At 34.4% G+C, this 15,966-nt stretch overlaps 2 protein-coding genes across 5 annotated transcripts in view; one reads left to right on the top strand and one right to left on the bottom strand.

Annotated features, from left to right (window-relative positions):
• Nucleotides 1–2,607: 2,607 nt before the first annotated feature.
• The window catches only part of LOC111695883 (MAP kinase-interacting serine/threonine-protein kinase 1), a 22,915-nt gene continuing 9,556 nt past the window's right edge, over nucleotides 2,608–15,966 (bottom strand). Inside the window, exons 1-10 of one of the 3 annotated variants that reach the window (XM_023465350.1) lie at nucleotides 15,536–15,821; nucleotides 9,455–9,570; nucleotides 7,526–7,696; nucleotides 6,955–7,141; nucleotides 6,170–6,281; nucleotides 5,803–5,925; nucleotides 5,302–5,530; nucleotides 4,953–5,130; nucleotides 3,968–4,122; nucleotides 2,608–3,689 (exon numbers count right to left, since the gene is read on the bottom strand). In XM_023465350.1, coding sequence (XP_023321118.1) covers nucleotides 3,648–3,689; nucleotides 3,968–4,122; nucleotides 4,953–5,130; nucleotides 5,302–5,530; nucleotides 5,803–5,925; nucleotides 6,170–6,281; nucleotides 6,955–7,141; nucleotides 7,526–7,696; nucleotides 9,455–9,570; nucleotides 15,536–15,611 — 1,389 coding nt within the window. In that variant the 5' untranslated portion in view covers nucleotides 15,612–15,821 and the 3' untranslated portion in view covers nucleotides 2,608–3,647. Of the gene's footprint in view, nucleotides 3,690–3,967; nucleotides 4,123–4,952; nucleotides 5,131–5,301; nucleotides 5,531–5,802; nucleotides 5,926–6,169; nucleotides 6,282–6,954; nucleotides 7,142–7,525; nucleotides 7,697–9,454; nucleotides 9,571–9,936; nucleotides 10,175–15,535; nucleotides 15,822–15,966 lie in introns of those variants that run through there. The other 2 variants (XM_023465351.1, XM_023465349.1) reach the window with 2 other exon arrangements.
• Nucleotides 10,411–12,670, top strand: LOC111695884 (thioredoxin domain-containing protein 5). 2 transcript variants are annotated; one of them, XM_023465353.1, is made up of 5 exons: nucleotides 10,411–10,636; nucleotides 10,997–11,141; nucleotides 11,327–11,520; nucleotides 11,920–12,079; nucleotides 12,155–12,670. In XM_023465353.1, the coding sequence occupies exons 1-5, from the start codon at nucleotides 10,423–10,425 to the stop codon at nucleotides 12,633–12,635; spliced, it is 1,194 nt and encodes a 397-aa protein (XP_023321121.1). In that variant the 5' UTR covers nucleotides 10,411–10,422; the 3' UTR covers nucleotides 12,636–12,670. The 2 variants fall into 2 exon arrangements, with proteins under 2 accessions (XP_023321121.1, XP_023321120.1); XM_023465352.1 differs by having other exon boundaries at nucleotides 10,994–11,141.

Genomic DNA, 15,966 nt, shown 5'->3' with positions numbered 1-15,966 from the left:
CCCCAAGTTACGGCATGGGGTCACAGGTCATCAGAAACAGAAATAAATTTTTTTAATTCCGAAAAGAAAAACTTTAATCATTGAATTTGAAAAAAAAAACTAAAAAATTAAGAAATTAGACGTTTATCCTATTTCTTAATTCTGAAAATAGGTTTTTAAATAGAACCTCGAAAGGAATTGAGTCTTTGCCACAAACTATGAATTTCTAATCCATTTATCTTTTCAACCCAAATAATTAGGTCAAACAGGAATTTAAATCATCAGAATGCAATGATATAAGAGCCTAAAAAAATGAGTTTATGGCAAAGACTCGAATTCTTTCTGAATCTTTGAAAATATCTTTAAACCCAATAAACTTTAGTGTCCAAAACAATATTTCTTGTTGATTAGTAAATGATATTGTTTGATATTAAGGAAAGGAAAAGCTTATTTCCCCTCAAATATAATTGTTCCAAATTTTTATTTCCTATATTACTATTTACTAATAATTACTATATCCAAAACGTGATTCACACATTGAATATAAGACGGAATAATAAGGCTCGCAATTCATTCAAATTCCTATTGCTGACGAAATCGCAAAAAACCCTCTTAATCTTCATTTGATAAGAAAATGATAAAAAAAAACATTTCGTCCGAGTCGAGGGAAACATCTTCGGTGTACGGTAAATTGCTCTCAAACGCCGTTTAAACCATCAAAGTAAGCTTATTATTCAAAAATATGCTTGGTCTCTTTTCCACAGATGTTTTCAAGCTTTTTCGTCTACTAAGCGTTTTCTTTATTTCACTTGAAAGTATTTAAGTAGGTACATTTTGCTCTAAATGGCCATTTTAACCTTCAAAAGTAGGCCTCATATTCGAAAATGTTCTTAGTCTCTTTTTTAAAGAGTTTACAAAGCAAATAATAATAATTATCTTTATTTTAGATTCATGACTACATTTAGTTGAGATTACAGTTTATAACAATAACATATTGAACATGAGAAGTAAAATAAAATAATATTACATTTTAGTATGAATAGGCATTGTACCAAAAGAAACACTTTTTAGTACAATAAACCGAAGTTTAGTAGGAGGAAAGCTTAACCACACTTTTATCCGAGACACCTAGTAAAATATCTTTGCAATCTGATGAGGTGCCTTCGATATTTAACCTTATATTACTTAATATAACAGAATTTATAGTTTAAAGTCAACCATCTGGGGTGCAAAGATATTGAGATGAGAAACTTAATACCTTTATATATTTGGCTTGTCAGTTTTTCTGTTCCAATCAAGGTCAAAACGACTGAACCAATCAGGCCCAATTTTTTTGTAGCAACACATATAATTCCAGGATAAGTTAATTGGCTGGTAGAAGTTTGCCTGAAAAATGTTGAACACTTCTCATACATGAAAATGCACCAGCTTTGTTTATGGAGAGGGACATAAAAGCCTTGTATTATTATGCATACCCAGAAATATACGTTCTACATCAGCTTTAATGATATTTATCCTCATTTTTCCCTCTGGAAATTTATTCTCAACAATTGCGATTCTCTATATGTATCAGAGACTTGCAGATGTATTCAGCAAAAAAGGAGGAAGGAATTTTAAGAAAAGGAAGATATATTCTAATTGCTACTCATTAGAAGCAATTTTAAGAAAAGAAGGATATATTCTAATTGCTACTCATTAGAAGGAATTTTAAGAAACTAGCCTTAGAGGGCGCTTCGCGCCCATCTTCTAAATTAATTGTGAACACGTTCTCTTTGTGTACATCGTAAAACAATACAAAAATAATTCGCGGGTTTTCACAAAAAATTTCGTGGATTTTCAAAATTTTCAAATATTTAATGAAGATCGAATTTTGATGGAGACAAATATTTAAAATTTCAATCATTCATAAACCTTCCCTGTGGTCACGTGATGTCCCACAAAAAATTTGGGCCCGAACGGTTCAGCCGTTTTGACGTTTATTGGACACAAACAGACAGACAAGCCAAATTTATATATAGAAGGAAGATATATTCTTAATGCTACTCATTAGAAGGAATTTTGAGAAAAGGAAGATATATTCTAAATGCTCTTCTTTAGAAGGAATTTTAAGAAAAGGAAGATATATTCCAAATGCTTCTCATAAGAAGGGATTTTAAAAAAAAGGAAGATATATTCTAATTGCTTCTCATAAGAAAGTATTTTAAGAAAAAGAAGATATATTCTAAATGCTACTCCTTAGAAGGAATTTTAAGAAAAGGAAGATATATTCTAAATGCTTCTCATTAGAAGGAATTTTAAGAAAAGGAAGATTATTCTAAATGCTACTCATTAGAAGGAATTTTAAGAAAAGGAAGATATATTCTAAATGCTACTCATTAGAAGGAATTTTAAGAAAAGGAAGATATATTCTTAATGCCACTCATTCGCATCATTAATTTAACATTGTGAATCTGACATTCCTACCTCACCGTACACAAATTTAGTCTACACCTCTAATCCAGATCACTTTCTCTAGTATCATCTGCACATAGTAATCTTAATATTTTCCTTCGGAGTTTAAAACAGGAACTTTATTAACATAAAATAGAATTATAAATGATCAACATTTACTCTCACTAAAAACTCAAGTTGGGAATCAAATTTCTTTAATCGAATAAAAGAAAATATTTTGTGAACAAATTATCCCAATATTATTTAATGATGAACTCTGACTGGGAGATTTTGTTGTTTGAAATCAAGACGCAGGAGTTTATTAGTCATCTCCGCAGTCGAGCATCTTAGGATCCTAGCTTCCAGAAACCTTGATCCAGAACCTTCCAATTCAACAACAGACAGATCTTGGATCAGTGTTATTCAAAAAGAAGAGATTCTTTGATGGATAGAAACTGGATTATGGATACCAGGATCCTTTAGGGCCAGGGATCAAGAACAACTTGAATCCCTAGCTTAGAATGAAAAAATCCATCATGGCGGGAGCAAAGAATCCATCCATGGATATTTGCCAACTCCGTGATGGATATTTGGACGCGTCAATCCAAGATCTTATTTTGATGAATATATATCCCGGTATAATGATTAATATGAATATAGTTGGATATATATATGTATATCTCATTTACACCGACCCTTTCAGCAAATGTAGAAAAATATAAAAAAAATATTTCAGTCTAACACTGGATGATTTGTAAAATTTATGAACGAATCCGAAAATTAGGATTGACAAAAAAAAAGAATTTAGGATTTTAATCCAGTTTTAACAAAAAAAAACTGCAGGTAAACAATCACACCGATTTGTATCGGGAACACAGGCACAGCCATTGGTCTGGACAGCTTGGAGAGATCAGCTGATGTTGGTTCTGGTCGGACTACAAGCTGAACGGACTGACGCTTTTGACGCATTTAGAGCAGCAGATCTACGCTACTAGAATTAACAGAGGTAGCAGCAGAAGCAGCTGAAATATAAAGCTTCTTCACTGGCAATAGATTTTCATACATAGATTTAATGAACTAGCAGATGGTTGATTATATGGCTAGTATCACTACTTAAAATCGCGATCTTAAATATATAAACGCCATTATAGTGTGGATTTCTACATCTAGATTCTAGATGCTGGCGCATTTAGAAACTGCTGATATCAAGATATATAGAGCTGTGTCTACTCCAAGAGCTAACAGGATGGAGAGGCAATTACAGCCGGGCCACAAAGATCCTGAAAAATGGAGACTTTTAATTAATTTAGCTAAGCTATGAATTTGACACATGTAAATTAATTGAAATTACTCTCCACTTAAGGAGCTGCATAGGCATTTATGCAGCGTCTTTGTCAATGGCGAAAGGGTCAGATGTCACAACTTCACCAGAAAAATGACAAAATCTTTCTTATTTAAAAAAGTGTAGCTGAAGTCCCTCACTGAAAAAAAATCAAAAACTATTTAAAGCAAAACCAGTGTGCAACCCTAAACCGGAAGTTTATCTAATGATATATACCTGAATCTTTATGACCTTGTCTCCAGTTCTATATCCGGAGAGATGCAGGCTCTGACTCTGCATGGACTTCCTCCGCTGGAGGAGCCTTGACTCCGATGGCGGAGATAATCCAACCTCGCCTTCATTTGGCCTCGCCGGTATATCCCAGAGGTTCACTGAACAGAGAAAACTTTATAATATTTGGTTTATGACAAAATAACAAAAATGTTAATTCAGGGGACATTAGTCCCAAACCTAACACTTGGCCCATTTCTAACACTGAGTGTTAGAAATGGGCCAAGTGTTAGTTTTGGAACTAATATCCCCTGTAATTGACATGTTAATGAAGAATTTGTTTTTCCCAGGTGTTATTTAAAAAATCAACTTATTAAATTTTTAAATATCAAATAATTATTTTATGAATGTATGAATAATAAAAGGTTTCCCCTGAAAAATCGACTGAAATTAAGCCAGGATCTTGTACTTTTAATCAGATAAGCCAACAGGTTTTTAAACAGTAATAACTGTTTAATAAACTGGATTAAGTCCAATAAAGAGGAAAGGGTCTGAAAAAAATCAGCATCTTTTGAATTAATAAATAACCGAATGGGGTAAAATTATATTAAGGATATACAAATATATAATCTTTTGTATTTTACTAGTTTCAAGTTGGCCATGGGTATCGTCTATGCATGAACCAACAACAAGAAAATGATTTTGCTTTAGAACTATTTCTGAGTGAGTAGTTTAAGGTTTATGTTAATATTACATTTTTATTATAATTGGTGATATATTTACAAACAAAATCTGGTAGTTATGAATTTATATAATCAGACATCGCCATGAGAGTCCATAATGATTTCCGAAGTATTTCATAATTTTCACCAAAACTTCATTTAATTTACCCCCGACCCCCAATCAAATCCTAAACCTTTTATTTGTAAAATTATTCTCGAGATATAAAAATATCTCACTGAAAGATTTTCCAGAAAATTCCCTTTTTTACCTGAGCAATGTTGGAGCATAACTCGATTAACCGCCGAAGCAGACTCCGCGAACTCGTTCAGATGCTTGGCGTTGTTATTGAGGCGGAACATGGTGGAGGACGGTAGCTCCGTGGTGCTGTTGGTCTCCAACCAGGGATGAGAGAGTACCTTGGCGGCACTCAACCTCATCCTAGCATCCTGAACATAACCAGGGGTTAGAATTTAGAAAATATGGTCAAGAATTAATTTTTCTTTTAATACGCAAAAGTAAAAATGATCAAAATACTATTGGAAAATTACAAAATTTTCAGAAATGAGAGAAATAATTAAATAAAATTTCAGTTAAAAAAAGAATAAAATTATATTTACTTTGATAAGAAGTTTCGAGATAAGATCCTTGGCCTCTGCTGAGACATGACTCCACTCCTCCTTGTGGAACTCGAACCTGCCCTCCTGGATGTTATTGAACAGGTTCGCCTGGCAGTCGTCACAGCTCTCACCCTGGTTCCAACCACAGGCAGAACCACACTGCCCGGAGAAGGGTGGATATCCACAGAGTAGGATATACAGCATCACACCCAGGGACCATAAATCACATCTAAACAATATAATAATAAATAAAAAACTCAAACAATCAATTCTTATTGAAGTTCACAAAACAAATGTAACCTACAGTCTAATATTTCTTAAACCTCAAAGCTAAAAATTAACCTCAAAGCTATAAATTAACCTCAAACAAAACTATTTTGACTTTAAATAAACTGTTATGACCGTAATTGACATAAAAGTCATTAAAAAAGTCATTAAACTGCCATTAAAAAGTAAAATCAATATGAAAAAATGTGAAATAAATATATCTAAATAATCTACCTTTTATCATATTTGAGATCAAGCTCATTATCCTCGATGAAGGCCTCCACGATCTCTGGGGCCATGAACTCTGCTGAACCTACGGGGGTCAGGAGTAACGGAGTTGTATCACTTCCTCCTCCACTGAACAATTTGAAATGTTTAACATTTGACAAAATCAAAAAAAAAAAATGCTGAATCCTCATTTTTCTCAGAGGTTTTATTTGCATTTAATGCATTTAGCAACAAAAATACCAAAAAATTTATTTTAAAAAATAATTTTTGCTAAGGCAGCGTTTATTTGTCTTTTAATCTACGCATTTCAACGTACTTTGTAGATTGGATAAAGCACTAGAACAGTGTCACAGAAAGTAAAATGTGAACTCACCTATGGAATTTTATCCCACTGCCCAGGTCAAAATCACAGAGTTTGACCGGCGTAATTCTATCCGGATGAACGCACAGAACATTCTCAGGCTTCAAATCTCGGTGCGCAATTCCTTCAAATAAATTCATTTAAAAAACAAGTTCAAAGGAACGGCTAATAAAAGTTATTTTTCTGAAAGGTTTCACAAAAAAACTCCTCTTATCATGGATATAAACTGTATCAGTATATTGTGTGTACTAATTACTAAAATAAATAAATATATTTTTTTAAGGGGGCGAGGAGAAGATTAAATATTTATCCCTTTAGAACTTGAACCCGAAACCTACTTAACGGTAAGGTTTCCAACAGTACTTCAGTTGAATTATAAATATATTTTCATATAAATTATAATCTCGCGCTACCACTAAATCAATACTTGTTGCAACAAGGTTTTTAATTTTAGGAGATTACGGAGCAATGTAAATCCAGATAAGCTGAAACTTCAAGGTAACAACAATATTATTAACTATTAATATAAAAAGTAGAAAAATATAAAATGTCGATATCAAAAAATAATTTAGTTGTTCCCCTCTAAGGACCGACCAACACAGGGTATAGAAAAATAAATAACATTTATTACTATGTACTTACTACTTATAAGATAGAGATCAATGATTGATCTGAGATTCAAATTTAAACATCTTATAAATTTCTGACTCATTTTCCAATTTAGATTTAAACATCTGTTGTGCTAGAATAGTTTAATAAAATGCATTTTTGAATTCAGGTCAAATTTTGGCAAATACCTTTGCTGTGAAGGAACTGAAGGGCGGAGGCCACATCTCGAACAATCATCGCAGCCTCACGCTCGGAGAAACATTTCCTCCGTTGAATATGGTCAAGGAGTTGACCTCCTCGAACCTTCTCGAACACCAGGTAGAACCTTTCCGACTCCTCGAAGTACTCGACCAGCTGGATGATATTAGCGTGGCCCTACAAGACCGTTTAAATTAAGATTTCATCAATCAAGAATATACATTTCAAGAGACGAAAGACGTAAATGTGTGGCATGTCCGATACCCACCGATACCCTGTAAAAACCTGTTCAAGGATGGATGATATATCCTAGACAATCCTGAGACAAAGGAGAACTTTTTTAGAATTCTAGTCGTTCAAAGATTTACACATTTTCTCCCTCTTTGTTACTAAGAATTAAGATAAGGTAACGTTTTGATATTTTTTTCTAAATATATTTTTAATAAAAATGACTTTAAATTACGTTTACAATCCCATTTAGGATTATCAATCTTTTCCCCATTCGCAACACCATCCCATCCCATCCCATCCCATCCCATCCCATCCCATCCCATCCCAAACCTGGCAGTGATGGAAGGTATCTATCTCCTTGAAGACCCTTGTTCTGCTGTGACCGGGCACCTTATCAATGATCTTGACCGCGTACTCCATCTCTGTGTATATATTGATGCAGGTGCGTACACTAGCGTACGCTCCCTGGCCCAAGATATCATCTGTTAACCGGTATAGCTCCTAAACAACAGATTTTATCAAATAAAGTTCAAGAGATTTTTAACTAAACAAAGTGCTAAACGGTTGAAAACAAACTCAACTTAGTTGACACCTAAACCTGATTATTACGCATAAAGATACTTTTCTATGTTAAAATGTTATTCCTATGCACTAAGTGACCCCCATTACAAATTTAACCAAAGTACGAAGAATAGTTTAACCTATAGTTTAACGATCAGATAACAAATAATCTAAATTTCTAGTCACATATTCGCAATTTATTCAGTTTTCTAGGCCACGTTTCAGGCCTGCAGGCAAAGTATGCAGGCCTTTCTTTGTGCAAAAAAGAACGGCACACAAATCAGTCTGTGCAAGTGTGTTGCAAATTTAGTTTTAAATCTACGCCTTTACCTACGCATATTTTAAAACCAGTTTTTTTATAGCAGGCCAATTTCGCAGTTAAAACAATAACGCACTTTCAAAAGTAAAAATAAATTTGTAGTTTGATAATAGTAAACACATGAGAGGCGGATCGGGTACTCTATGACGTTGTGATTATATATCGTCGAGTTTTGTTTGTACTGCGTGGTGTTCTCAACTACGCCGAAAAATATCAGGCCATTTGTTGAGTTTAAACTAGACATCGTAAAGTACGAGAAGGAATCGAGGGGGGGGCTTATCTTTAAAAATACATATTTTTCTTGTATACAGTTAGGACACACATGACACGCGGTTTTCTATAAATAACCTAGTGCTGACCTAATTTATATTCATTTTAACACAAATTTATTTTGTTTTTTGTGTCAACAAATTTTTATTCACAGGAAGTTTTTTGAACACTTGTTAACCATTCCTGAATTAAGGTTATATACTTGAGTGTATTTTGGCGAATGGACGGAAGGGGGGGGGGTATGAATGTAAAAACAAATAACCTTCTGAGGAATTTTAATCAGTACAGGGTTCTGTGCAGAAACGAGTGCAAAATTAAGTATTCGGCAAATATAAGTTTTAAAAAGGGGGAAAACACACTCAGTCACATGCACACTCAGTTCGACAAGCCCCCCCCCCCCGTCCACTCCTATGTTTTTGAATCGTAACAAAAAGCTCAAAAAAGTCAAATTTGATTCATAAAAACTGTGTGTCATATCTCATAACCACTATTGAACACTTGTTTCTTCCCTGATTGCATTTTAAAAATTTTCCTCAATAAAAAATGTCTTTATTGCCTGTATATTTGTCATGAATCTGACAAAATATAGAAAAGAATGTTTTTAGTTGCCTTTCTATGATTTAACGGAAGCCTTAATTTAACGGAAGCTTCTAAGTTTCAGGAACATATTGGAGCTAGGGAAGTGAAACTTTAGTATACCTGGAACGAATTAGAAGCTAAGGAAGTGAAACTAAGTATACCTGGAACGTATTAGAAGCTAAGGAAGTGTAACTAAGTATACCTGGAACGTATTAGAGGCTAAGGAAGTGTAACTAAGTTTACCTGGAACGTATTAGAAGTTAAGGAAGTGTAACTAAGTTTACCTGGAACGTATTAGAAGTTAAGGAAGTGTAACTAAGTTTACCTGGAACGTATTAGAAGTTAAGGAAGTGTAACTAAGTTTACCTGGAACGTATTAGAAGTTAAGGAAGTGTAACTAAGTTTACCTGGAACGTATTAGAAGTTAAGGAAGCGTAACTAAGTTTACCTGGAACGTATTAGAAGTTAAGGAAGTGTAAGTAAGTATACCTGGAACGTATTAGAAGCTAAGGAAATGTAAGTAAGTATACCTGGAACGTATTAGAAGCTAAGGAAGTGGAACTGGCAGTTTTCTTTTTCTTTCTTCGTTTTATCTTTGCTTCCTCTTTCCTTGCAGCAATTGCTGCTGCTCTCTCTGTCTCATCAACTAAAAATTAATAAAACTTTATTTTTTGCAAACTTCAGATAATATTGAGTTCATCCGCTATACATCAGCAATCAAAATAATTTTCTTATCTATTAAAATTCTGCTTTTTGTTTTCAGCAAAAAAAATATAAGAGAAGAAAGAATTTGCAGAGTAAGCAACATAATAAAAAAGCTCGATACAAACAACGGATAAGCATTTAATGCATTTTTAGCCTTTATTTTTAACGAAGAGTTATTATGGCTAAATAGTGTTAACAGCAGTGCAAAATATTTTCGCAAACAATTTAACATTCATTTAATAATATCTTTTCTTGTGTCACTTGTCAACAATATAGAAATAAAAGTATTAATAACTAATTTCCACACCTTCGTTTTCATATATAATCGTCAACGTTATGTTCAATCCCATTTTTCAGTAATTCATATAATCCTAGTTCTACATGTCGCTGGGTGAGTGATCCTGAACCCACTAATCATATATCCTGCACTTGTGTATATTTCGGAACCTTTCTTCATAATTATAATTACGTAAACACAATTTTTTTTCATGAAAATGTGAAACTTAAAATTTTCGAATTATCATTTCAGAAAAATAAGCTGACATCAATTATCCATATTAGAGACTTACTGTTCCAACATACACATATCATGGGGTTGTCTTGTAGGGTGTTTTGGAGTTATTGTCTTTTTTAAACGTTGAAAAAAGTTTTTTGAATTGGTAAACACAATTAATCTGAAAAGATGGTGGAAAAATAAAATTATCTTGTAATCACCCTGCCGTATTTAACAGATGGAGAATACGTATGACCAGGTGGCATCTTCTCCTCTCCCTAGTTTAGTCCAGGTTAGAACATGATCTCAACCCTACTCCTCGTCCTCCTACCCTCTCTCCAGGTGGTAGTTGGAGTACACAACAAGATATTAACAGAAGAGAACTTCAAATCCGTCCTGGAGAATGGAGAATATACTTTTGTCAAGTTCTTCGCTCCCTGGTGTCCGCACTGTGTTAATATTGAGTACGACTGGGACAGGTTGGCTGATGATATCCATGATGATAAAAACATAGGTAAGAGAAAACTTTTTTTATATCATTCCAGTGATTAATTTCACAGGGGATAAATGTGTAAGCATTGAATTAAAAAAACTGAGTCTTTCCATCAAAATTAAATATTCGAATGCCTTTATCTTTGCAACCGGATGGTGTATACGTTTGACGTTTCAAACATATTTGATAATACAGAGTTGAAATATCTATGGTCTACACCATTGAGTTGCTCAGATAGTTATTTGAAAATCAAAGATTGTGGCAAAGACTCAATTTCTTTAGTTTTATTTCACACTTTTTTCTATTTTGTAAAAAAATTAAAAATTTTAGAAAAAAAAACTTTTTATTTCGACTCTAAGCTCTCGACTGATTTTGCAGCAGGACCCCGAATAACAGTTGGTGAGGTGGATTGTACAAGAGAGGGCAGTGTATGTACGGGAGAGGGAGTAAGTGGATATCCAACCATAACTTTGTACAGACACGGCCGAGTTGAACATAATTACCAATACAACAGAGACTTTGACAGGTACTAGAGCTACAACAAACATTTTAAAAACTAAAAAACTTTTTAAATTAATTCAGTATTTTCTCATTGAATGATGATTACCAGATGTTTAAGATAACATGTCGTTAAAGAAAATAATCCATTTGTTGAGCAAAGTTTAACAAGAAACAATTATATTTAATCAAATTTATTGATTCATTATTCAGAATGAAACGGTTTCTGTATGAAAAAGTGTTGGGAGAAATTGCTCCAGACATCAATGAGTTCGGAATCTACAAGCTCAACTCCCATACCTGGAAAAATTTTATGAGCCAGCAGAACTACGTTCCTACCATGGTTAAATTCTACGCTCCTTGGTGTTCTCACTGTCAAGACCTGGAACCAGTATTTGAAGAACTAGGTAATTTTCAATTTCAGGGACCAATGGAAAATATTGAGATAACATTTTAATATAGAAAAAGAACTTTTTTATCATAGATAAGAATTTATTGATATATCAAAGAACTATCATGGGAACCCAGCGTTGCCCAGGGTACAAAGTTACTCCCACCGTTTACCCGCGCTTGGTCATAAATTACGATTTTAGCTATTTTTCCCCAACTCAACTTAGAATGTCAAAACCAAGCAAAGAACATTCCCGTGTTCTCCTGAGTTTCCCTATCAAAATTTAAGGCCAATCGGTCAAGCGATTTCTGAGTTCTGATCGGACATCCAGACAGACAGACAGACAGACAAACAGAGCTTACTACATTATATAAATAGATAGATAGATAGTCATATCCATCTATATCTATTTCAGCATTGACGTTTAGTTCCAGTAAGGATGTCATTACATTTGCCGAGGTAAACTGTGTGGATGATTCAAGTCTAGATCTATGTGCAGAGGAAAACATTGACTCATTCCCTAAACTTCACATGTACAGGAATGGGGACCTTGAGGATATTTTCACAGAAAACAGGTAGTTATTAAAAAAAGATATACATAGGATTCCTTGACAAAATTCAGATAAATAATTGATCCCTTTAATTAACAGGGATATTGACCATTTGACTAACTTTATCTGGGAAACAGTGGATCCAAGTCGAGTGGTGGAAATCCAGGACACTGCTTACATGGATTTCGACATTTTTGAGCAGCTTGGATCTGTTATGGGAGCACAAGATGAAACAGAGGATGAGGATTACGAGTTAGATGGCGAGGAAGGAGAGGAAGAAGAGGAAGAAGAGGAAGAAGAGGAAGAAGAGGAAGAAGAGGAAGAAGAGGAAGATGATGAATATGAGGACGATGAAGATGCAGCTGAGGATGGAGATGATGAAGATGAAGAGGAGGAAGAAGATGATTATAATGATGTGCCAGCAGCAGCTGAGGATATATTAAGTCCCGAAGGATTGGAACTACTTAAAAAAGAACTTGAGATAGATGAGAATCTGAAGAAAGCTAAAGAAAACTTTGAAGATATGAAAAAGGAGAAGGTATCTGAGAAATCAAAAAAAATGGATAAAGATGAACTGTAATTAAGATTTTATTAAATAATATTTGTAAGTCATAAGTCATAAGTCATTAAATAATATTTGTTTTTAAGTTTCAATAAAAAGTTTGAAAAAAGTCACGTAAGTCTGGCTCAAGAGGAAAAATTATCAGAAAGCAAGTGTACTATCTTTAAAAGCTATTTGTGACTTGTGTGGGTAGAAAATACTAAGTTTGAATGAAGTTAAATGTGAAATACATGCACAGAGCTGGCATTAAATTCATTCTTAATTCAGGGCGTCTTTTCATTATTAGGCTTACAAAATTTCCTTTTTTAAAACTTCGTAAACATCTCACTGCAGTCTTTCTTGTTATTAATTTTAGACCATTTAAAGTTAAAATTATTCCACCTATATTACTGTTAGTCATCTTCGAAAGACTTTGAAAGAATATAATATTGAAAGATTGTAAAAATAGAAATTCTATCAGCCGAGCTCTGTTATGTTAGAATGTTTTTATCTAAATCGTATGCGGGTCTGCATAATCGTATTTAAGTTCTTTCTCTCGACTCTCCCACTAGCCAACCTTACACAACTGGTCTCTGACCCCTCTACTAGGGTTACTGCTCCTTTAACATATTTAGTTAGAGAACAAAACCTATAAACAATCAGATATCATGACATTGACATTGTCTGGGCAATTGTATCTGCACTGCACGTTGCTTACATGTTACAAAGTACAGAATATGTAAACAATATGAAATATACAAACACTGAAAAATCCTTGTTTGAGCTTTGTACTTAAATAACCAGAAGAACTTGAAATATTATTTTACGTCTAGACTATTTCTTCTTTATATGATATAAGGATGGGGAAACTTCTATGGAGGGGAAATGATATGCGGGAATTTCTGTAGGGGGGAGGGGGAATTCCCCCCACTCTTAAAAATCTATTGCGTCTTTTCAATAAGTTCGTTTCTCGTATCATATTCTCCCGCATATCATCATTTGTCGAAAGAAAAATTATGAATGCGTATAAAATAAAACACAATATTAATATAAAGAGTAGATACTTAACAAGAATTACAAATAAGAAAGCATATAGTTAGGAATCCTAGAATTTGGAGGCTTCTCCCCCCCCCCCCCCCCGCCAACAGATTAATGATTTAGAACGCAATATTTCAATATTTCTTTACCACGTCACATTCAAATAATTACTACACCGCAGATTTAAGATAACAAAATTTATTTTTAAAATTTGGGTCAACGATATAAAAAGTTTACTTAAACAATTATTTAAAACCAATTGCACCCGCCCCCACCGTTCGCTCAACGAAAAAAAAGTCTTCCCATAAACCCGAACTTAATCAAAGAATATTTTGAGAATTTTTATTTCTCTCAGTTTTATTTTTGTTTTATTTTCATATCTTTTTGATAACACGAAAGAAATTTAGGGCACGTATAGATAGCTATGTTTACATTTCAATTGAAGAAAAAAAACCGTGAAATATTTCAATCAAAAGATAAAATTTATTTTAACTGGAAACAAAGAGGCGGAAATCTTATCATATCATTTGCTGGGAGAAACAAATTTAAAAAATTCTTTATTCTCAATTTGACACTAGTGTAAAGTTCAAAGGTTAGAGCCAAAATTTAAGTACCAGATAGATATCAACAATTAACTCAAAAATAAAGTCTATCATTCAGACCTGGGAAGAAATTAAATTTAGGTGCCATGGAGAAGGTTTTAAAGGTATTTGTTATTTTTACTTTGTAAGTTGTAACCCTGAACCGACAAAAGCAAAAAGTGGAGAGGGTAGCCCTTTTTCTTTTAAGATATGTGAAGAAACTATTATCTAATTTTTAAATTTTAATTGGCGCAGATGATTAAATTAATTATTTTAAATCATTTCTCAACAGTCGAATTACAGGGGACGTGAGCTGACCCCTCTCCCTAAATGGGTGACATGGAAACGCCTCAACACGGAAACGGCTCAACACGGAAATGCCTCAAAAAAACAGAATCATAAAACTAATTTAATGTCGTCTTCTCTCAACTTAAAATTAAAAAGACTATATTCTAACGATTTCCACAGCCATGGCCGCAGCGCTCGGCCTCCTAGCCTATTCTAGCCTCAGCGCACGGCCCACTTGCCTGTCCTAGTCGCAGTACTCGGCCCCCTAGCCCATATTCTAGCCGCAGCGCTCGGCCCCCTCCGTAGCCTGCGGCGCAACCTAACTTACTCTAAATTAATGGTAAAATAAGTGTTAAAATATTTTTTTTTAATGAGAGAAGACGACATTAAATTAGTTTTATGAGTCCGTTTTTTGAGGCATTTCCGTGTTGAGGCGTTTCCGTGTTGAGGCGTTTCCATGTCACCCCCTAAATGTGCCCCAAATTTTTCTGGGGGGGGGGAGGCTGCCCAAATTTTCCAACTTTGAAGATAGTTTTGTTTTCATTTAAAAATACATACAACTAAGTAACCAGTGGCGTATTTGGGGGGGTGGGGAGGTGGGCTATGGGGGCACAGCCCTCCCCTGGGTCAGTAAAATCTATTGTTTTCAGGATTATTTTGAAACATGTAAGGTAGACACATTTATGAATACGCCCCTGGAAGTAACACAGTTCTTCAAATTAATTGATCTGCCAATAATAAATTAGATGTAGTACTAAATCTGAAATAATCATATGTGGCCGCAGCGCTCGGCCCCCTAGCCCATCCTAGCCGCAGCGCTCGGCCCAGAAAGTGTCTTAACTAACCTAACCCGTGGCCGCAGCGCTCGGCAGATTCCTTTACTTGCCTAATTGAGATGTTTAATTAAGGGATGGAGTCTAATTCTATAGATATAACTTTCTGAATAAATTGCAGATTTATTCTCAAGTTGACGCCAAATCAAAGCAGTCAATAAATAAGGAAAAATATTTTGATTTAAGAATATAAACGTACTTATCACTTCCTGGTCAAGCAACTCAACGATCTCATTCTCAGGAAGAGTTTCTAAACTAAATTGATCTCCGGACATTTTTAATAATTTTACATAAAATTCACAGCCGCTATCCAGCCACGGAAATTGAGCTTGTTGTCACTGGCACCACTTTATTCTCCTAATTCGTACTGTCAACTTGTTTGTGTACAAGTGTACTGCAACCCGTGAACATGAGAACAGGTTTTGCAACATCCACCCCCTCGTGCCAGTGTATAACCACCGTGATGTATCTACCCAAACTGGCAAATTATACTAAGGGACGAACCGGCCGGAGTAATTTGCGCATGCGTCAACGGCTTTAATCACGCATGCGTAGAGTAGAATAGTGGCCTCTTAGAAACAGGTTAGATATAGAATACAACTGCGTAATACCAATCCCCCCCCCCCCTCC

The sequence above is a fragment of the Eurytemora carolleeae genome, unplaced genomic scaffold, assembly GCF_000591075.1.
Source record: "Eurytemora carolleeae unplaced genomic scaffold, Eaff_2.0 scaffold142, whole genome shotgun sequence".
Classification (NCBI taxonomy): Eukaryota; Metazoa; Arthropoda; class Copepoda; order Calanoida; family Temoridae; genus Eurytemora; species Eurytemora carolleeae.
This window is presented reverse-complemented; position numbering and strand designations above follow the sequence as displayed.